Consider the following 22351-nt stretch of genomic DNA (forward strand, 5'->3'; position numbering starts at 1 on the left):
AGACAGGAGCTCAACCCGACCAACAGGAACCAAAGACAGAAGCTCAACCCGACCAACAGGAACCAAAGACAGAAGCTCAACCAGACCAACAGGAACCAAAGACAGGAACTCAACCTAACCAACAGGAACCAAAGACAGGAGCTCAACCCGACCAACAGGAACCAAAGACAGGAGCTCAACCCGACCAACAGGAACCAAAGACAGAAGCTCACCCCGACCAACAGGAACCAAAGACAGAAGCTCAACCCGACCAACAGGAACCAAAGACAGAAGCTCAACCCAACCAACAGGAACCAAAGACTGGAGCTCAACCCGACCAACAGGAACCAAAGACAGGAGCTCAACCCGACCAACAGGAACCAAAGACAGGAGCTCAACCCGACCAACAGAAACCCATCAGAGTGGTTCTGACAAACGGTGTGGCTGGTGTTGGAAAAACCTTCTCAGTGCAGAAGTTCACTCTGGACTGGGCCGAGGGCTCAGAGAACCAAGACGTCAGTCTGCTGATCCTGCTTTCATTCAGAGAGCTGAACTTGGTCAGAGATAAGCGCTACAGTCTTCTTGAGCTGCTCCGTGTTTTCCATCCAACATTACAGAAGCTGGCAGCAGAGACGCTCGCTGGCTGTAAATTGTTGTTCATCTTTGATGGCCTGGATGAAAGCAGACTGTCATTGGACTTCACAAACAGGGAGGTTGTGTCTGATGTCACACAGAAGTCATCGTTAAACACACTGTTCACAAACCTCATCAAGGGGAATCTGCTCCCCTCAGCTCTCATCTGGATCACTTCTCGACCTGCAGCAGCCAATCAGATCCCTCCTTCATGTGTTGACAGGGTAACAGAAGTACGAGGCTTCACTGACGCCCAGAAGGAGGAGTACTTCAGGAGGAGGTTAAGTGATGAAGATCTGTCCAGCAGAATCATCTCACACATCCAGACATCCAGGAGCCTCCACATCATGTGTCTGATCCCGGTCTTCTGCTGGATCACTGCCACAGTTCTGGAGCACATGATGAGCACAGAGCAGAGAGGAGAGCTGCCCAAGACCCTGACTGACATGTACTCACACTTCCTGCTGGTTCAGACAAAGAGGAAGAAGAACAAGTATGGTGAGGGACATGAGATGAGTCCACATGAGCTGACGGAGGCCGACAGGGAAGTTCTTCTGAAGCTGGGGAGGCTGGCGTTCGAACATCTGGAGGACGGAAACATCATGTTCTACCAAGAAGACCTGGAGCGGTGTGGTCTGGATGTCACAGAGGCCTCGGTGTCCTCAGGAGTTTGTACAGAGATCTTCAAATCAGAGTGTGTGATGTTCCTGAAAACAGTCTACTGCTTTGTTCATCTGAGCGTTCAGGAGTTTCTGGCTGCAGTCTACATGTTCCACTGTTTCACCAACAGGGAGAGAACAGTACTGAAGGCTTTTCTGGGAGCAACATATGTAGATTCAACTCTTGATGTTCTCTTAAATGAAGCAATGAAGAAATCCCTGAAAAGTAAGAACGGTCACCTGGACCTGTTTGTTCGCTTCCTTCATGGTCTTTCTCTGGAGTTAAACCAGAGACTCTTAGGAGGCCTGCTGGGTCAGACAGACAACAGTCCAGAAATGATCCAGAGAGTCATCAAACACCTGAAGGAGATGAACAGTTACAACTCTCCTGACAGAAGCATCAACATCTTCCACTGTCTGACAGAGATGAAGGACCTCTCTGTCCATCAGGAGATCCAAGAGTTCCTGAAGTCAGAAAACAGATCAGAGAAGAAACTCTCTGCGATCCACTGCTCTGCTCTGGCCTACATGCTGCAGATGTCCGAGGAGGTTCTGGATGAGTTGGACCTGAAGATGTACAAGACATCAGAGCAGGGACGATGGAGACTGATTCCAGCTGTGAGGAACTGCAGGAAGGCAAAGTAAGTCCAGATGTGATGAGCATTATAAATCAGTGTCATGTACTAATTTACTTTATTTACATAAGCCTGACCTTAGTTTATGAGGGGGGTCGAGAGGTACCGGCTAGGGCTCAACTCCACGCACTGCTTGGGCTCTGGAACCCAGCTCCTCGAGAGGGGCTGGACTCTTCACTTCTCTGAAGTAGCCGGCAGTGAGATCCTTCCAGCCTAAGCAGACATTACAAATCAATCACGAGCATCATCTCTTAACATCTCTCTTAATAGGTAGATCACAGAAAAACTGTTCTAATAGGAGATGCTTCACCTCACCACTTGTATGATTTCTGGATCGTTCTGCAGCAGTCTCTGTATTTTCACATTTATAGAAGTGAGCCAGACAGCACGAGAATGAGATCGTCCTCCTCCAGAGTTACTGTTCAATTCAAGATTAATTCAGGCATAAAATAAAACACAACTTCCATGCTATGCCATCAGTTCCAGGGAATAAGTCCAACTCAGTGGTGTGTCTGTAAGGACCAAAGAGCTCAGATCTTTCATTTACAATTGTTTATTCTCTGGTTTTCTGCCAGAGGACTAAGAGTAACACGTCATCAATCTTGACATCATGATCCAAGTCAGAAATCAGACATAACAAAGGCTAATTTTCATCTTTAAAACTTACTACAGAATTAAAGATATGTTTTCTATCGTATTAAGACTATCTCTCCACTACATATTCCTTTTGTATGAGGCTGACCAAGTGGTCAGGTGACGTTCTGGACAATTGGCTTCAAGACAATCCACCTGTGAGGTGGCTAATGACAGCATAAGAGCACCCGTCCACCAAAGGTCACTGATCATTCTGATTCCACAAGAGCAATTTGACGTTTGTGTGATTACAAAGAACAAAAAAAGAATAGAAACTGTGTGTGTTAGAAGGAGAAAGTCTTTGCCACTTACCAAGTGTAAGAGAGAGTTTGCTCTCTGGGTTGCTGTTTACTCCACATATATTTTGTCCGCTGTACTTTCTCACAGTCCGTGCCTGGTGTATTGTTCTGTCAAGGGACTGACGCGCCATAGGAACAAAGCTTATCTGGCTATCTCAGCCACTGGAGAGCTGTGAGTAATCCAACAGACGTTCCTGGCGTATTGCTCTGACAAAGGGTTCACACGCCATAGGAATAAACTGTCCGTCCAAGCCGTGGGGAGGCGGTGGTGTCGTGTCACCCATAGTCAGCACGACAGGCCTACCTCAAATGACTTTGCGAGATGGTGAGCCGCGGCCATAACTGTGATGGATGTGGGGTGCAGATGCCTATTGAGGTTGGACATGATAGGTGTGTATTGTGTTTTGAAGTTGACCATGCCACTATGGCGAGAAAGATCCTTTTCTCTAGCAGACGGTTGTTTGCAATGCAGGGTCGAGATAAGGTTGGCTGTGCAACTCTGTCACCATTGGACCAGACCACGGCAGCCCTCATGTTACCTTCAGGCTCTGTGCTGGGGAAACCTAGCTGCTTTGTGTCTTCCTGTACAGGTGGTTGGTGTGTGTTGTCCAGTCCAGTTTATTGTCTAGAGTCCACTGCCTCCACTTCAGCTCCCTCTAACAGAACAGGTTGCATCCTCTGTCTGGACCTCCCAAAGTCAATGACCAGCTCCTTGGTCTTAGAGGTGTTGAGCTGTAGCTGGTTCATGTGGCACCATGCAGCAAAGTCCCCCACCAGTGTCCAGTACTCCTCCTCCCTGCCATCCCTGATACACCCGACAATGGCTGTGTCGTCAGCGTACTTCTGTATGTGACACAGCTCGGAGTTGTATCAGAAGTCCGAGGTGTACAGGGTAAAGAGAACAAGGGCCAGCACTGTGCCCTGGGGGGCTCCAGTGCTGCTGACCACAGTGTCAGACGTGATGTCCATCAGCCTGACGTACTGAGGCCTGCACGTGAGGTAGTCAGAGATCCAGTTCACTAGGTGGGGGACAACTCCCATCCTACTCAGTTTGTCCCGGAGCAGGGGGTGCTGGATAGTCTTGAAAGCACTGGAGAAGTCCAAGAAGAGGATCCTCACTGTGCCGCTTTGCTTATCCAGATGGGAGTGAGCTCGATGGAGCAGGTACAGGATGGCATCCTCCACACCAACACCTGGCTGATACGCGAACTGCAGGCATGTTGTACCTGGGGTCTGAGTAGGCTGAGGAAGAGTCGCTCCAGCGTCTTCATTAGGTGTGAAGTAAGTGCCACCGGTCGGAAGTCATTCAGCTCGCTGGGCTGGTTCTTCTTTGGAACCGGAACAATGCATGATGTCTTCCATAGGGTGGGCACTCTCCCTAGCCTGCAGCTAGGGAGAGTCTCCATTGTTCCCCCTGCAGCCCTGGTCTTTGTGTTGTGACCTGTGATGGTCCTCACACCTTCCCAGACCTCCCTCATATTGTTTTCTCTCAGCTTTTGTTCCACCTTTCTCCTGTAGGTGTCCTTTGCTTCCCTCACGCAGCGCTTGACCTCCTGCTGTGCTGCCTTCATGGCCTCCCTGTCTCTGCTCCTGAAGGCAGCCTTCTTCTTGTTAAGGACAGCCTTAACTACCCGCGTTACCCATAGCTTGTTATTAGGGAAACAGCGGACAGTCTTAAAAGGGGCGACCACGTCGACGCAGAAGTTCAAGTAGTCCGTCAGACAGTGTCATCCCCTCTATATCCTCACCATGCGGATCCATCAGCACATCCCAGGCCGTGGTGTTATAACAGTCTCTGAGGGCACTTTCCATCTCTGGGGACCACCTCCTGATGGATCGAGTTGTAACTGGCAGCTTTTGGACCAGGGGGGTGTAAGATGGCTGTAAGTGAACCAAATTGTAATCAGACTTCCATTAATGGAGGGAGCGGAGTCGCTCTGTATGCATCCTTTACATTAACATACAGGAGATCTATTGTCCTGTTGTTTCGTGTGGGACAGTCCACAACTTGATGGTTTGACAGCCAAACTTGAGTCCAGAGTTGCATGATTAAATTCCCCAGAAATGATCATAAGTGCCTCAGGGTGCTGTGTCTGCAGCCTCGCAGTGACAGAATGGATTTTCTCACATGCAGTCCGCACTCGGAGGAATGTAAACACAGATGGTGATCACGTGACTCAACTCCCTCAGTAGATAGTGAGGCTGAGGGCTAACAGTTAGCAGCTCGAGGTCCCGGCAACAAAAGACTGTCTTTACGGAGATATGTCCTGGGTTACACCAGCGGTTGTTAACATACATGATGAGTCCCCTACCTTTACTTTTCCCGCTCAGTTTCGCGTCTCTGTCGGCTCTCACGGCAGTGAATCCCAACATATTCACGTTAGCATCCGGTACTAGGTGGTTTAGCCATATCCGTGAAGATAAACAAGCTGCTCTCACGGTAGATCCGCTGGTTGTTCAGTGCGGACAGCTCGTCGATCTTGTTCGGCAGCGAGTCCACATTCCCCATGATGACAGAGGGAATCGATGGCTTGTAGCGCCTCCGTTTCACCGCTGTCTCGGCTTTTAGCTTAGCTCCGGCCTTGCAGCCCCTGGGTCTCCTCCTCAACTCCTCCGGGATGGGGTGTTGTATCCCAGCTTGTCCCATTGTTCTTAGAGCTAGCAGTTTCTCCCGAGAATATGTGAGAAAACTGGCTCCTGGTTGAGTGTAAAACTTAAGTGTATCCATAGGATATATAAAGCACACAATCTCTTTGCAGGGAAGAGTAAACAAAAAGAGCTAAAAAGTTTCTCACAACAAGCCATCTCTCACAGCGCCACACACACACACACACATGCCAAAGACAGCCCTATTGATGGCGCTGGCCACAACTAGGCAGATTGGAGAGCTTCAAGCTCTCTCAGTTCATACGGACCTCTGCAGGTTCCTACCAGAGGGTGCGGGGTGGTCCTGCAACCGAATCCGGCATTTCTTTCCAAGGTCCTTTCTGAATCGAGGACAAGTCAGAGGGTTGAGCTCCAGTCTCTCTATTCCATTCAAGGAGAGAACGAGGAGCGAAGATGCTCACTGGTATGTCCAGTAAGAGCACTTCAAATGTATTTGCACAGCACACAGACAAACCGGAGGACAGATCAGTTATTTGTCTGTTTTAAACTGGAACTTCTCGATAAACCTTTGTCGAAAGCCTGTCTTTCCCACTGGATTGTAGAAGCGATCCAGCGGGCATATGTGGGCACAGGGGTCCTTTGTCCCTCTGTGGTGCAGGCACACTATACCAGCCCCTCTGATGAGACAAGGATTTTAATGAAGTGTGGAGCATGGCCGCGGCTGTCAGTTTGTCACTTTAACCCGCAAGGCTCAAACATCGGCACAAAGAAAACATAAAATATTGATGCTTACATGGTTTTGACAACAATGGGTCACAGAGGAGATGAGGGAAAAAAACTAAACTTCAGAGACTGTATTTCTAAACTCTCGCTCTCCTCTACCTGGCTTTATGTTTCCTGGACGGGCGGGGCTTCAGAGCTGATAAATGCAGCCAACTCACCTGCTGTGACCTCTGATGTGTAAAGTTAAGACCAAGCAGGACAAATTCTTTCATGATCAAATGTGAGAAGAAAATATCAAATGCTGGTTTTATAAGTCATGTTTCTCTATTTTGTGTGTCACAACAGACTTTCTGCCTGTCAACTCTCAGAGGCTCACTGTGACGTCATGGCCTCCGCTCTGAAGTCCAACCCCTCCCATCTCAGAGAGCTGGACCTGAGCTACAACAAGCTGAAGGATTCAGGAGTGAAGCTGCTGTGTGAGAGACTGCAGAGTCCCAACTGCAGACTGGAGACTCTGAGGTCAGATCACTGACTGTAATATTTATATGAATATGATAGAAAATGAGTTTGAATGTATTTTATGGTTGAGATGCCTTGTCTCACAAATCGCCCCTACGAAATACAGTACAACAATAGAAAGAGCAACAACAGAGCACCTTGTCTTTGGGTTTTTTGGAACATGAAAAATAGAGACAAACCAAAACAAGATAATCCTTTATACTCGCAAACAGAGAAATTGCAGGAGATTAAATGAGTTAATAATATATAACTGTAAAAAAATATATATGCAAAAATAAGTAAAAAGAGCCAGTAACTTAAAGATGTAAGTCTGTATAAACTGTATGAACACTATCATGCACAGAGTGCATATAAGGATGGACATGTGATTGCACAAGTGGTCCCATGAATTATTATCGCAATGAAAATCCAATTAATGTAAAAATACAAATAAGATCAGGTGACTTCTTATAACATTATTATTGCACAAGAAGTAGGAGTAAATTGTCCAGTTTGGTGTGTTTTATGATCTTATGGGAGCAGGCTTGGTTAAACAGTCCGACTGCAGCAGGAAGGAAGGACCTGCAGGGGGCGGAGCCTGTCACTGAAGGAGCTTCCCAGTGCTGTTACAGTACCATGCAGGGGGTGGGAGACGTTCTGCATCAGGGATCATCATACTCATGTCTCCCACCACCTCCACAGGGTCCAGGGGGCAGCTCAGGACAGAGCTGGCCTTCTTCACCAGTTTGTTCAGTCTGTTCCCGTCTGCAGTCATGGTGCTGCTGCTCCAGCAGACCACTATGTAAAGGATAACTGTGCTACCACTGAGTCATAAAAGGTCTTCAGGAGATCTCCCTGCACTCCAAAGGACCTGAGTCTCCTCAGCAGGTGAAGCCTGCTCTGGCCTTTCTTGTAGAGAGTCTGTATGTTATCAGTCCAGTTTATTGTTCAGGTGAACAGCCAGGTACTTATAAGAGTCCACTATCTCAATGTCCTGGATGTTCACCAGTGTGTGGGGGTGGGGGGGTTTCTGTGTCTGCAAAAGTCCACCACCAGTTCTTTGGTTTTACCTGCGTTGATCTGGAGGCAGTTCCACTGGCACCAGTCCACAAAGTCCAGGTTGAGTTCTCTGTACTCCCCATTGTCCCCAATGGTGATGAAGCCGTTTCTTGGCTCCCAGGAAATCACGGTCTGCCTGGTCAAATGTCATAAGTTTACGTTTGTCCAAGAATGTTTATAAAATATATTTATTCTTCTTTTATTCTTTATTCAGATTGAGGCGCTGCAGTTTGTCAGAGATCAGCTGTTCTTCTCTGGCCTCAGCTCTGAAGTCCAACCCCTCCCATCTCAGAGAGCTGCACCTGACTGAGAACCAGCTGCAGGATTCAGGAGTGAAGCTGCTGTGTGATTATCTGCAGAGTCCAAACTGCAGACTGGAGACTCTGAGGTCAGACACCTTTTCTTTCTTTAAGTCTGTGCTGCTGTTCAATACCTCAGGAATGATGAACACTTCCTCTATTTCATACCATTCATGTTTTTTATGATCTTATATCAAAACAAACTGTGATTTAAACGTACTGTGAGGAGGTTTGATCTGCTGATGAAACACACTCAAAGTAATCTGGATTTCTCTTGATGATTGTCTGAAGTCAATGAGACCACCAACATTATAAAGTCCTTTTGAAAGTCTGCCTGTTTCCAGCTGCTCGCTGTCACATGAGGAGAATCACAGGACGCTGTCTGGAAAAGCCTTTCTTTACATTTCCTACAGAAGAGATTCACACTGACTTGTAGTTTGTAGAGTTCAAAGAAAGCAGGAGGAGTTTTTCTGTGAGCGAATACTGTACAGGGGTGGTCCCCAACCCCCAGGCCGCGGACCGGTACCAGTCCATGAGTCGCATGGTTCCGGGCCGCACAGAAAAACAAATAACTTACATTATTTCAGTTTTATTTACTATCCGAGTCTGAACAATGTTTTATTTTGAAAAATGAGCAGATTCTCTCCGTAAGCTTAGGGCTCTCATTGATTTAGCGTTATGGTGAGGTATATATTTTAATGTACTTTATATTTGTTTTGTGGTGAATCTTATTTTGAAGTCTTGCCTAAGCGTTACCATAGCGACCAGAGCGTTAGGGGGCAGAGAGGATGTTACTCTTATTGTGTTGTTGGCACATATCAGAAGGACGCTGTTTATAAAGTTGCATACAAGTACACGTTGGATCCACGTTTATTATTTAATTTACAAAATGCCACAGTTTTTGTGTTGGTCATATTTATCTGCCACACCTTAACGGCCGGTCGGTGAAAATAGTCTGACATTAAACCGGTCCGTTGCGCAACAAAAGTTGGGGACAGCTGCTGAACAGGAAAAGATCAGAAAAGAGAGAAGAGGTTTCACTTTGTCCACAGGGGGGCGCCAAAACAGACACGTCATGAAAGTTCCTCTCAGGAGCTTTGAGTGTTTGAATCTAAGAAGGATCAGGAAGAACTAAAGTATTAATGCATCCTCATAAAGTCCTTCAATGTTGGAATGAACAGATGTGTGGACAACATCACACATTCATGTAAAGCTCACTGTCATCTACATTTACTTCTTTTAATCTTTATTCAGATTGAGGGACTGCAGTTTGTCAGAGATCAGCTGTTCTTCTCTGGTCTCAGCTCTGAAGTCCAACCCCTCCCATCTCAGAGAGCTGGACCTGAGCTGGAACAACGACCTGCAGGATTCAGGAGTGAAGCTGCTGAGTGATTATCTGCTGACTCCAAACTGCAGACTGGAGACTCTGAGGTCAGATCACTGAATGTGTCATTCCTTTGGATCATTTTAATCCACATCCTCCATTGTTGCACATTTCAGGATTTATATATTATCAGTATTTGTCTGAATTTAAATCTCTGGATATTGAATGATTTAGGAGATTTGTTTTCAGTTTGCTTAATAATTTAGAGATTTGATGTGAAAAAAAAAAAAATTCTGACTGCAGTAAAATTTAACATGAAGTTGCACATGAAGCCTCTGGCTCCTCTGGTTCTGTTAAGTCTAATGAAGTCAAATTTAATTATTTAGCATATTTCATACGACAGACGCAGGCTTGATGTGCTTTAAAACAGAAAAATAACAAAGATGATGTACAACAATGACATAATGTAAAAGCACAAGAGATAAGAAGGTATTCCACATAGGTTCAGGGCAGAAAACAGGGAGGAGGACCCATATGCAGAAAAAACAAGTGATTTATTTAAACTAAAATGAGAAAGACAAAGTAAATCCAGGGAGCAGACGCGATAAAGTCAGACCATACATGACAAACTACAAAAGACAAACTGACTACCTGAGATAAAACAGGCGGGCGGGCAGGCAGGCCTCCCTCTCTCCCTATTTCATTGTCTCAGGTAGTCAGTTTGTCTTTCGTAGTTGTCATGTATGCAGGCAGGCAGCATATGGGTGATGTAAAATATTTTATTAGTGTATGATGGAACCAAGTGGAGGCACATACAAGTTAAACAACAGATGACCAAGATTTGACCCTTTGGGGATTCCATAAGGCATGCTAACTTCATCAGATATAAAATTACCAATGGAAACAGACAAGGATCTGCTAGTAAGATGACAGCCAGAAAAGAACAGGGGCTCTAAGGCCTAAAAAGTGCTCCAGGCATTGAAGCAGAATGTGATGTTCGACTGTATCGAACGCTGCTCTGAGTTTAAAAAGTACCAGGAGAGCCAAGTTGTGGCTATATGAGCTAATTCTAAGATCATTAATATTTTTGATGAGCGCAGTTTTTGTACTATGGTTAAACCTAAACTAGCCTGGTACATGCCAAATAGAACATTCTGTGAAAGATATGCCAGTGTCATCAAGCCAAGTCTTAGTAAGGAGAATGAGTCAAGTTTGTGAGATCTAATAATACCATTTTAAGTGAGTGTGCAGAATACATGGAAATGTCAGCTGTGAAAAGGACTAGACTGAGATAGTTTGAGGGTTTTGGAGACTGTGCTTGAAAATGACTGGATATCATAGTGGGAAACACTGAGGTCTGGATCAGGCCTTGCCGTGGTACACAACGTAATGAGTTAAAAGTAATGAAACTGGTAAAATTATCAATCAGCTGCTTTATTCCCTTTCTATTAGGCTGCAATCCTTCTGCTCTGTACAGGCTCGAAGTGAAATCATAAGGACTTGTGGTTCAATAATGTCTGATTTGATAAATGTAGTAACATCACAGAGCTGACTGAGATCAGCAGCCTGTTCTTCATCTGTGCACATGAACAGCTGGATGAATGTTGAGCTGACATTTGGAGGATTCAGATTTAATGAATACACAATCAGAAATGATCCTCTAATCATTTAGAGAAAACTTGATTCATCAGGGCAAAGTGATGTTGAGATACTCATCACAACCTGAACACATGTGACTGGATTACACATTATTTTTATTCTTCTTTTATTCTTCATTCAGATTGGATTGGTGCAGTTTGACAAAGATCAGCTGTTCTTCTCTGGTCTCAGCTCTGAAGTCCAACCCCTCCCATCTCAGAGAGCTGGACCTGATTGGGAACAAGCTGCAGGATTCAGGAGTGAAGCTGCTGTGTGATTATCTGCAGAGTCCAAACTGCAGACTGGAGACTCTGAGGTCAGACACCTTTTCTTTCTTTGAGTCTGTGCTGCAGTTCAACACTTCAGGAATGATGAACACTGTGTGAATCCTAACCTAAAAACAAGCTGAGCAGCATGAAACAAGCTAACATTAGCAGCAGCTCTGCTCCCAGCCCCCACTGACCTCCTGAGTCCACTGAAGAGGGTCTGCTAATCTCATGTTGTGTTTGTCCTGCCTGCCTTCATGACTCATTAGATGTTAGATGGTCGAGCCTCTGATCTAAGAACAGCTTCCTGTATGGCTCACAGGTTTAAAGAATGTGTGGTGATAATCACAAACAGTTCATGAGCCTCTCATCACCTTTAACTTCCAAACAAGCTCCATATGAAATACACAGATCCAGAGAAGAGCAGCACAAAGACATTTAGGACTGTAGAGAGGACTCTGACAAACCTAGTCAATGAGACCACCAACATTATAAAGTCCTTTTGAAAGTCTGTCTGTTTCCAGCTGCTCGCTGTCACATGAGGAGAATCACAGGATGCTGTCTGGAAAAGCCTTTCTTTACATTTCCTACAGAAGAGATTCACACTGACTTGTAGTTTGTAGAGTTTAAAGAAAGCAGGAGGAGTGTTTTAGTGAGGGAATACATTACAGGACAAGATCAGTAAAGACAGACGAGGTTTCACTTTGTCCACAGGGGGGCGCCAAAACAGACACCTCCTCACAGGAGCTTTGAGTGTTTGAATCTAAGAAAGATCAAGAGCGAAGACGACGTGGGTACAAAATACGATTTGTAGGATGCTAAAATCCGGGGAATATCATACATTTTGTAAACAGCACCCGTGAAGTCAACCCCACCTTTTTGAAAAGAGGAAAGAGCTCAGAATGGCTTTATCCAGACCACCACTTTCTGTAAAAAAAAAACCCTAAGTAACACGGGGTCGAAAGCAGTATATTAACTTTAATGTGTAATGAAGTCAGATGAAATGTGTGTGTGTGTGTGTGTGTGTGAGAGAGAGTGACATCACTGAGTGAGGCAGAGGAGTACTCTTCACAGAGTACAGTAAATGGCTCTGCTGAGGTTCAAATATAGGCATCACTCAATCGTAATGAAGTGTGTGCAAGAAAGTAGTTGACATGAAGAAAATCGCAGCTCGTTTTGCAATGTTTGCTTCCTGCAGCAATTTCATATAAAAAAACATTGAAAAACATTGCAACATGCATTGCAATATTTTTTAAAAGCTGCCACAAAAATCATGCATTTTAGGTCGCAACAATCCTCCAAAAAGTCCACGAAACTCATTTACAACTTTTATTCTTTTTTCAGATTGAGTCTCTGCAGTTTGTCAGAGATCAGCTGTTCTTCTCTGGCCTCAGCTCTGAAGTCCAACCCCTCCCATCTCAGAGAGCTGGAGCTGAACTCCAACAAGCTGCAGGATTCAGGAGTGAAGCTGCTGTGTGATTATCTGCAGAGTCCAAACTGCAGACTGGAGACTCTGAGGTCAGATCACTGACTGTGCCATTCATTTATCTCATTTCAATCCACATCCTCCATTGTTGCTCATTTCAGGATTTATATATTTCCAACATTTGTCTGAATTTTAGTGTCTGGATATTTAATGATTTAGGAAATTTCTTATTTTTTTAAGTTGCTGAAAAACTTTGAGATTTGATATGAAAATGTTTTTATGACTATGTGAAGTCAACATTAACATAACTCTGGTTCTGTGACGAAGTGAAATCATGAAGACTTATGATTCAATTATGTCTGCTTTTATATATGTACTAATAGAAAACATCGTGGTGACCACACTCAGGCCAGACATAGTCCTGGCGTCTGAAACAACGAGACACATTTTCCTACTGGAGCTTCCTTGGGCAGACCAGATATGATAGAATAGGATATTACTTTATTGATCCCCAATGGGGAAATCCGGGCGTTACAGCAACAGCAGCAGTGCAGAATCAAAACAAAAAGTCAAAAACCGAATAAAATGGTAACATAAACATAAATACAATTCCAGGCAGTAAGGGGGGATCTATATACAGCATGAGTACCCTAAAAGGACGGACAAACAGGGAACTAAACATGCTAACGGAAAAACTATGAGAGCAGTCTGTTCATGTGGCAAAGTCTGCAAGAACCAGCATGGCCTGAAGATGAAATGTTTGACAGAGAAGCAAGTGGAGCAACACACAGGTTCTAAACCTGGTGAGACGCATGAGGAGCCCGGCCAGGAGTCAATTCACAGTGCCACGACCCTCCATGCTCGACAAGCCCCACCCTATGTCAGGCATTCAGAACACCGCTGGGTCATGTGGCCTGCTGCCAACAAGCAAAAACAGTGGCTCCAGTTTGACGAGGATCTGGACCAAGTCCTTGAAGCTACTGCAAAGGGAGATGTAGACCAGACGTGGCGGACGATGGCTGCAGTGATCATGAACATTGGTGTGGAAAGGTTTGGAATAAAGGAACTACAGCCAACCAGAGGTTGAGGAATGCCAAATAGAACGGAGGTGAAGATAAGCCAGCTTTGGCAGGAGCTTAGACTGCTAGGGTGGCAGCTTAAGCAGGCACGGGAGGAGAAGGCCGGGCTGGCAGAGCTTAGCAGTATCCTGAGGAAAAACCTCACCACCTTACATCGAGCCGAGTGGCATAGAAGGAGAGGCAGGGAAAGAACCAGGAAACATGCAGCTTTCATCTCAAATTCCTTTTGCTTCACCTGGATTCCAAAGGAGGAGAGCTCAAGTACCATCGAGCAATTCAGGGTCATCTCACTCCTCAGCGTTGAGGGCAAGACATCCTTTAGTATCAATGCGTGGTGCATGATGGAGTTCCTCCTGAGTAACACTTACATTACAACATCGGTGCAGTAGGACGTACTCCAAACGGTTCCAGGATGCATTGAGCATACAGGAGTTGTCATCCAGCTGATCCGGGAGGCCGTGGATCAAGTGAGGGATCTGTGGGCCACACAAGCTACTTAGACACAAGCCCGGCCTGATCAACATCGGCTGGGTCACCTGGGCGAGGGTGACTGTTGCGAGACCCGAATAACCAATGAACCGAGGATACAACACGGAGGATGTCTTACTTATACCAAGAGTGTTTGTTAGAACATCACAGAGCTGACTGAGATCAGCAGCCTGTTCTTCATCTGTGCACATGAACAGCTGGATGAATGTTGAGCTGACATTTGGAGGATTTAGATTTAGTGAATACACAATCAGAAATGATCCTCTAATCATTTAGAGAAAACTTGATTCATCAGGACAAAGTGATGTTGAGATACTCATCACAACCTGAACACGTGATACTAGATTGTACCATACGTGATTTTTTTTATTTTTTATTCTTTATTCAGATTGAGGTGGTGCAGTTTGTCAGAGATCAGCTGTTCTTCTCTGGCCTCAGCTCTGAAGTCCAACCCCTCCCATCTCAGAGAACTGGACCTCAGTCAGAATAAGCTGCATGACTCAGGAGTGAAGCTGCTGAGTGATCTTCAGAAGAATCCAAACTATCGACTGGAGACTCTGAGGTCAGACTTTCAATATTCTTTGGTAAACCCTCCACATATTTGAATTTATTTATTTAATAGGGATATTTATTTAACAGGGATGAAGTAATTTAGTTTCAATACAAAGCATGAAACTGATGTGCTGCATTAACCCTTTATAGAGCACTCATTGAAATACTCTGACTTTCAAAAAATCAACCTCAGAGTGTTATTGGGGACATAACAGAACTTTATTTCTGTTGAAACATTTAAAAAAAAGATCATTTAGAAGAACAAACATCAACAAAGTTACCATATTTGGTTTAAATGCACAATAGGAGGATCAGTGACGTCTCCTCTGATTGGCTGAGTGAGGATCACATGCTTCTCGACCTTACTGAGGTGCAGAAGGGTGGCCATATGTAATGTGTACGGTAATTACCAAAAATATTCACTTGCCCAATAAAGGGTTAAGAGTTTTTAGCTGTTTCTTATTACCAGCTCGTGCCCCTAGTTGGACCTTTGTGTAAACAAACACATTAAACCTTATAACACTTTGAGGGTCATGTACCACAAATGTGACAATATACATGCTTGAAACCAGTTTACATTTTAAAGTGGATACAGCTCTCATTTCAAGGTTTTCTATAAGCGATATTGAGTGTGAAAGAAATATAAGGCAGCCCACATGACAGGGGGACAGATCCAAAAGTATTTGCCAGGTCAAGGAACAACACATTAAGGTCTCTTGGAAGGAAGCCAAATCAGCTTCATCATCACGGGCACCTACGATGTTCTCACCAGAATCTTAATCAGTGGTTTGGAGAAGACCCAGCATGCCCTCTCTGCCAAACCTCAGGCAAAACCAGTCTGTCCCGAGGCTGTTACACCTGGAGGTATAACCAGGTCTTACCACAATTGGCAATCATTGTGGGAGGAAAGAAACTCACCACCAATGCCCTCCTTCACCCAATATAAAGACATCCATACACTACACCCTTTGTGAAGCGCCAACTCACTGACCAGAGACAGGCTCTCAAATCCTCAATGCACCTATCTGAACTGCTGAGCAGGCATCTTTCAAGCCAGCAGTATCAGCCCACATCAACCACAAGTGGGCCTATCAATGAAACATTGGAGGAGGAGGGTGCCCACCTGATGACCCTGATTACATTATTATCCCTCTCCCCAGGTAGAACCAGGATCCTTTCACCACATCCCCTCCTCTTTCCCTCTTCTTTCATCTCCTTCCCTCCTCTTCTCTTTCACTTTCTCCTCTTTTGTTTCTCCATTTCCCCTCTTTCACCTCCTCCCCTCCTCCTTCACCTCCTCTGACTTTCACCACCTCCTCTCTTCTTTCACCTCCTCTCTTACTTAAACCACCTCCCCTCTTCTTTCACCTCCTCCCCTCCTCCTTCACCTCCCCTCTTCTTTCATCTCCTCCCCTCTTCTTTAACCCCCTTCCCTCCTCAACTTTTTTCCCCTACTCCCCTCTTCACACACAAATCCAGGAAGTGATGATTATTAGGGATATTAACAAGTTCTATGAGCTGAAACCTCAGGTCTTGAGGTCAGCACACATTGTCCCTCTACATAAGGGTGGTGACAAAGAACAAACTACCAACCAATTTCCAAACTGTCTAGCCACTTTAGTCAACAATCAACGAACATGATTCCTTTTAAGAAATTCTGTATTAAGACCTCATCAATCTGTTTAAAGAGAAAAACGCAGCACCATATCACCAACTACCTTAGTCATACATAATATTATGTCTGCTTATGATCAAGGGAAATACTGTGTTTCCCTCTTTGTTGATTTCACCAAAGCTTTGGACACTGTTGATCACAAAAAACTCCTGCAGAGGCTACATGATGTTGGTTTTGACTACTCTTTGTGTAAATGATTTAAGAATTACCTGTCCAATAGATTGCAATGTGTGACTGTACAATAGGATCACGCTAAATACTTAACACTATCGAAAAGGGTTCCCAAGGTTCTGTGCTGGGTCCTGTGCTGTTCACAATCTACTTTAAAAATATTGTATCCGTACTCACAAATTGTAAGGCCCATCTTTACACTGATGACACAGTTCTGTATTGTTTTACAGAGACTGCACATCTAGCAATGGAATCTTTACAAGCACCAAACAAATTACAAAATGCCCTATTTGACTTAAAATTAGTACTGAATGCAGAAGAAACTTATGACCCGTCTACACGGCGACGCTGTCACAGAAACGCATCGAAACGACCCCACTCTGAATTCAAAGTACAGACCGTCTACACGGCAGGCAGAGTGAAAACGATGTAGTTCTCACGGCCCGGCCAGTAGTGGGCAGTAGAACTTTACAACACAGAACATGCAACACTCACCAGCAGTATAACCACTTCCTACAAAACATCCTCTTTAGCGGCTAGTTCTCCCAAGTCTTACCCAAACGCTGCGTATGGTCGCCCTGCGCTTGGGTAAAGGTTGAACTGTTTGCTGCAGGTGTTCGATGCTCTTTGGGCGGCGACATACACGATGTATCATATCAAGGTTCTGTTTGTACAAAGCAAATCGCTGCTGAAGCATGTAGCACAAGTGAATCCACCGCCATTGTTGTTTATGTTTGTTCTGGACTACTGCGCATGTCCAAATGTATGGGGGGGGGGGGGGTGTGGTGAGGTCATCGCAGCCAGAGAGTTCGCTCCGTTTCGTTCACACGGCTGTGATACGCCCCCCCGTATCAGTTTCCCCCCACCATGGAGCTCGAATTAAAAAGCTTGCATTTTCACCCGAGTGAAACACAGACGCCGTGTGAATGAAAGGCCAATCAGATACTCAACAGTTTAATTTTACTGTCACAGTGTCTCTGTGTAAACAGGGGCCTAAATTCATGCTCCTTTCACAAGCTACAAATATCCCAGACACTGACTTCCGCATAACGACAGTGAAAGGTCACAATATTGGAAGAGTGCTGGAGTATAAATATCTTGGCTTTTGGCTTGATCAATCCTTTTCATTTGAGTTTCACATTGACATCAATACATTAATTACTAAATTATGACAGAAAATTAGATAATTGTACAGATACAAAGGGAACTTCACTCTACGGTGTAGAAAAATGGGTAATTGAAGCCATCTTCCTTTCTGTTCTGGACTACTGAGAGGCACCCAAAAACAAAGAAAAACAACAAAAACAAAACTAAGTTGACCGAACCGAGAAACAGGAGCGCGGGGAGCGGAAGTTCCACACACGCTAATACATAAAGGTCAACACTGGAAAACAGTACAGTTTAGCAGCTGACAGGGGAAATGGTCTGCAAAGCAGCAGGTTCAGTAACAGGGAAGCAATCCGTGTTAGCTGGCTGGCCCCAAGGTGGTTCTGCAGCCCCGACCGTGCGTATGTATCTTCCTGCAGAACATATCTTTCATATCATAATTTTTTCCATAGCCTATACATTAAGTACAAGCTGATCACCTGAAAAAAGGTGCTGGACAGCTTTAGCCTTTATTCTGGAGCAGTGTGGACCATTTGGTGATGTGTGTGTGTGTGTGTGTGTGTGGGGGGGGGGGGGGGGGGGGGGGGGGGGGGGAGTATATGGATAAGTAGGCTAATGTTGGTATGTAGCCGGTCTGGCCTTAGCAGCTCCCACTTCTCTATGTTGTGTCATGGCACACAGAGACCCGAGACTTTGTTGCCAAACAAAGTAGGTTTTATTTCTGTACAAAACAATGAAATACAGCACAGCACTTTATGTTGTGGCTTCAACATACAGTATATGCCTTTAAAAAGAAACCAGACCACACAAAATTTTTTTAGTAGAATCCGCCCAACTAGCATTCACCACAAAGCTGTATTTCAAACAAAACTCTCTTAAAAACTTAAACCGAATCTTCAACGCTTTACTAAAAGGTCCATGAGCCCCACAGAACACAACTTCAACAACCATTCAATGTTTTTGTTCCATATTTGAACTATATATACATATAGGCACAAACAAAAAAACACTCACACTCACTTCCAGCTGATGAAGGGAGTCAGTGTAGAACATGAGTCATGATTTCTCTTATCTCTTCTTCTCTCATTAGATGGAGATGATCTCCGTCATAATGTGAGTGATCAGGACTGTGGTGGAGCAGAGAGGAGCAGCTGATGATCCACAGGAGGAACCTCCACCATCGTGTGTGTGGAGAAGCTCTGCAAGCTGAGGAGAGCTTCATCCATCAGGGACTGACAGAGGAATCAGCTCAGAGCTCATTTATAATGAATCTGTTCTAAAACACATTACAGGAGAGGAAGGTCAAACAGGAAACAGCAGGTAGAAATGTTGCTGTTATTCTTCTCATGTGATGATTATTTTGATTCTATTTCTTACTAAAAGTCCAAAGCAGAACTTGATCATCTGTAACGTGTATTAAAATGATCTTCTTTTAAGAGCCTCTTTAAAACATGCCCTGCTCTCCTAACATGTCCTCACCTCATCAGGCTAAGCTGTGTAAACAGGAAGTGTCCTTTCACCCTAATGATTAACACACTGTACGTTGGCTCCAGGATTTGTGTTTGACTCTGATCATTAAAAATGGTTAAATTTTTTTAACACATTTAATCACGGTTAGCTTATCGCTAGCTTCTTGCTACCTTTTCGTTAGCGTTGCCACAAGTACAAACAAGAAGTGTTTGCAGCCTAAACTCGACCTAATGACTGTCTTCAGGACCAAACTAGTATTTCAACATCTGATAAACTTACAAATTCACTTACTAAATTGATTGCTCTGGACAGTAGACCACTATTAGTGGTAGAAGATAAGGGGTTAGAAAATGTGCTACAGATAGCAACGTGTGATCCAACTTTCCAGCTGCTGTGCAGAAAAATTGTTTCAAACAAGCTTCAACAGCTTTATAAAACTGAGAAGAAAGTAACATTGGATGCATTGCATTAATTCATCCACCAACATCCACTTAGATTGAGAAGTGATACTTTTTAGGGCAAATATTGTGATGCATTTAAAATGCTATTAATTCCAATTAGTTGGAAAGCCCAGAGTTAATTAGTTAAACGTTTTAATCAAGTCCCACCCCTAAATAATAACAATAATAATAATAATAATAATGGCTGCAGTCTTTCTAACCGAAGACTTAGGCCAGACTTGTCAGCATACTAATAATATTTAACAACCTTCACGTGCAAACTGCTGTTTTTAATGTCAGACATTTATCTGGATCCTGTAACACAAGTGTAGTTTCATGTTTGAGTCATTTCAATGTGCAGTCAGAATGAGATCAAAGGTGTTTGGCTTACCTGAAGCTGGATGGAAGGACGGACACCTTCTGCGTTTGATCCCGCCAAAAAAAAGAATAAACAGTTTGGAAACAGGACATGGCTCGGTTTTTCACAATAAAACACATTTGTTGAAACGTTTGTAGAAAACCTCTGATTCTTCTGCTGAATCAAATCCAAACAGTTTAAACTGTGCTCACACTGTTTCCACATCAGACACACAGCAGCTCTCTGTTCTGTCCAGCAGGGGGAGCCAGAGGTTCAGTTTGTTTCTATTGTTTCCACCAATCGAAGGACTCGTTCATTCTTCATTGTAAAAACAAAATAAACTGGATGAAGTCAAAAGGTGGTTAAAGGGGCTGTTATAGAGAATGAAAGTCGGTTTGCTTTCATGACACAAAAGGAACACCGGCCCTCTTTAGTCCTGGTTTTGATGTGGATGATGTTGATTGTCATTGAGTTTTATGAGCCAACGTCAGAGTTTGAAACCACTGAAGTGCAACAGAAACACAAACATGGTGTCAGCTGCTCTCGGTCACCTGGATGGAAAGTTCAGATCTGCAGACATTTACCTGAGCAGTTTACCGTGACATCGACCACAGCAGGAGATGTTAATGACCACGAGTTCAGAAATCATGACAAAGCTTGAGGACAAGACTTCTCCATGAAGAGGAATTGTGAGAAAAGTTCAACGTCAGAAAAGAGTTCAGCTTCAGGGAAAAATCCAGATGTGTATGTGTTCAATGACTACTATTACCACCCGGGCAGATTAATAAGAGTGTATGTGTCTTATCTGGAAAAAAATGAACGGATGAATGAAGCAAGCCGAAGCAGTCCTGCAGCTGGCCACACTGTGTAATCGACCTCACTCACAGGCTGGATGAAAACATTAAAACAAACATGTTTTAAAGCTTCAGAAATGTAAAGAAGTATAACACTTAAATCAAACGGTAGAATTTGCCATTTGTTGTAACTTGTACCTGTATGCTATTCACACAGTTTACTGTGGGGGAAGTGCTACACCTTGAGGCCTATTGTTGTTCTTATGTTCATGTAATTGCTGAATGTTCCAGAGTTAAATGTCCTCTCTTCATGTACCGTAAATTCCGGACTATTGAGCGCACCTGGATATAAGCCGCACCGGCTAAAAATAAGTAAATAAATGTATTTGTACATATATAAGCCGCACTTGATTATAAGCCGCAGGTGTCCACGCTATAACAAGAGCTATTTACACAGACGTAGGCTACCGGTAACATCCGCAAATACTGTAGCGTCCGTACGGACGTTAAAGGACGACGAGAGCGTTCAAATAATAACTTAATAACCCGATCACTGTCGGCCGTGACCACGCCGTTTACAGCAGAGAGCAACACATAACTTGCCGTAACAATCCAACTCTCTCCCCCAGCGTTCTCTCATACAGCCACTCAACACGTTCTCGCTGGTGCATTCACTGACTCTCCACATAATCGGAATTATGAACACATTATCAACTACTGACTTTACAACATGAACCGTTACAATACGAAGCCTAGCCGACGGTGTCTGTAACACGGCTGATGAAAAAGATGACCGTAATATATTTCACAAGAAAAAGTCCATCCATTCACTGCCTCAGAATGACTTCATTACTCACTTCCTCAGTCTCTGTTGTCGCTGTCAGTGTCATCTTAACGTGCAGCAGCTCTGTTAGCTTCTTTGACAGCCAGCTCGATCGCCTTTAACTTGAAAGCTGCATCATATGTATTTCTCCGTGTGTTTTCCATCATGAGGGTGCGTGCATGAAGCGCAAAATGACTGATATTAAGATCCGACGTGACGAAGTCAAATGTTTTTGCGGCAGAAGCTCATTGTCCCCCATAAAAAATCCATGCATTAGCCGCACCGGAGTAGAAGCCGCAGTGCTCGAAGTGTGAGAAAAAAGTAGCGGCTTATAGTCCGGAATTTACGGTAGTTTAAAACCACACTGAAATGTCAGAAGGGGTTTGAGGAAAATTAAAAAATATATTGAAAGCTTAGCTTTATCTAATCTATGTGTGATGTTTATTATATTTAATGAATATTCATTTATTTAAAAATGTCTTTAATTCTTCAAAAAGGTATCAAACTAAAATGTATTTTAAACCTTCCATTTTCAAAACAACACACCAAACAAGAACTTAAACAAAACAGAGCTACAGACTTTTATTTACTTGTCTTTAGAGTCCAATATTATGCTTTTAGTCATCACAACATCCTCTCCTATTTCCCTCAAATTACAGGCCCCTTGTGATGCCCTGTTTCCTCCCATGTGCCTGACTGGTAGCATGTGTCTCAC

At 44.1% G+C, this 22351-nt stretch overlaps 2 protein-coding genes across 2 annotated transcripts in view; both read left to right on the forward strand.

The window, feature by feature from the left end:
- Positions 1-22351, forward strand: part of LOC306823874 (NACHT, LRR and PYD domains-containing protein 14-like) — a 106259-nt gene that overhangs the window by 12427 nt on the left and 71481 nt on the right. The gene's annotated exons all lie outside the window — the stretch shown is intronic.
- On the forward strand, positions 240-20151 carry LOC306824176 (protein NLRC3-like; the record flags this gene model as incomplete). Its single annotated transcript, XM_079344201.1, has 7 exons — positions 240-1912; positions 6514-6687; positions 7940-8113; positions 11129-11302; positions 12597-12770; positions 14635-14808; positions 18842-20151. Coding segments are annotated over 7 exons (2553 nt in total), but the record flags the coding sequence as incomplete, so codon positions are not given.

This window comes from Symphodus melops, assembly GCF_947650265.1.
Source record: "Symphodus melops genome assembly, chromosome: 5".
Lineage (NCBI taxonomy): Eukaryota > Metazoa > Chordata > Actinopteri > Labriformes > Labridae > Symphodus > Symphodus melops.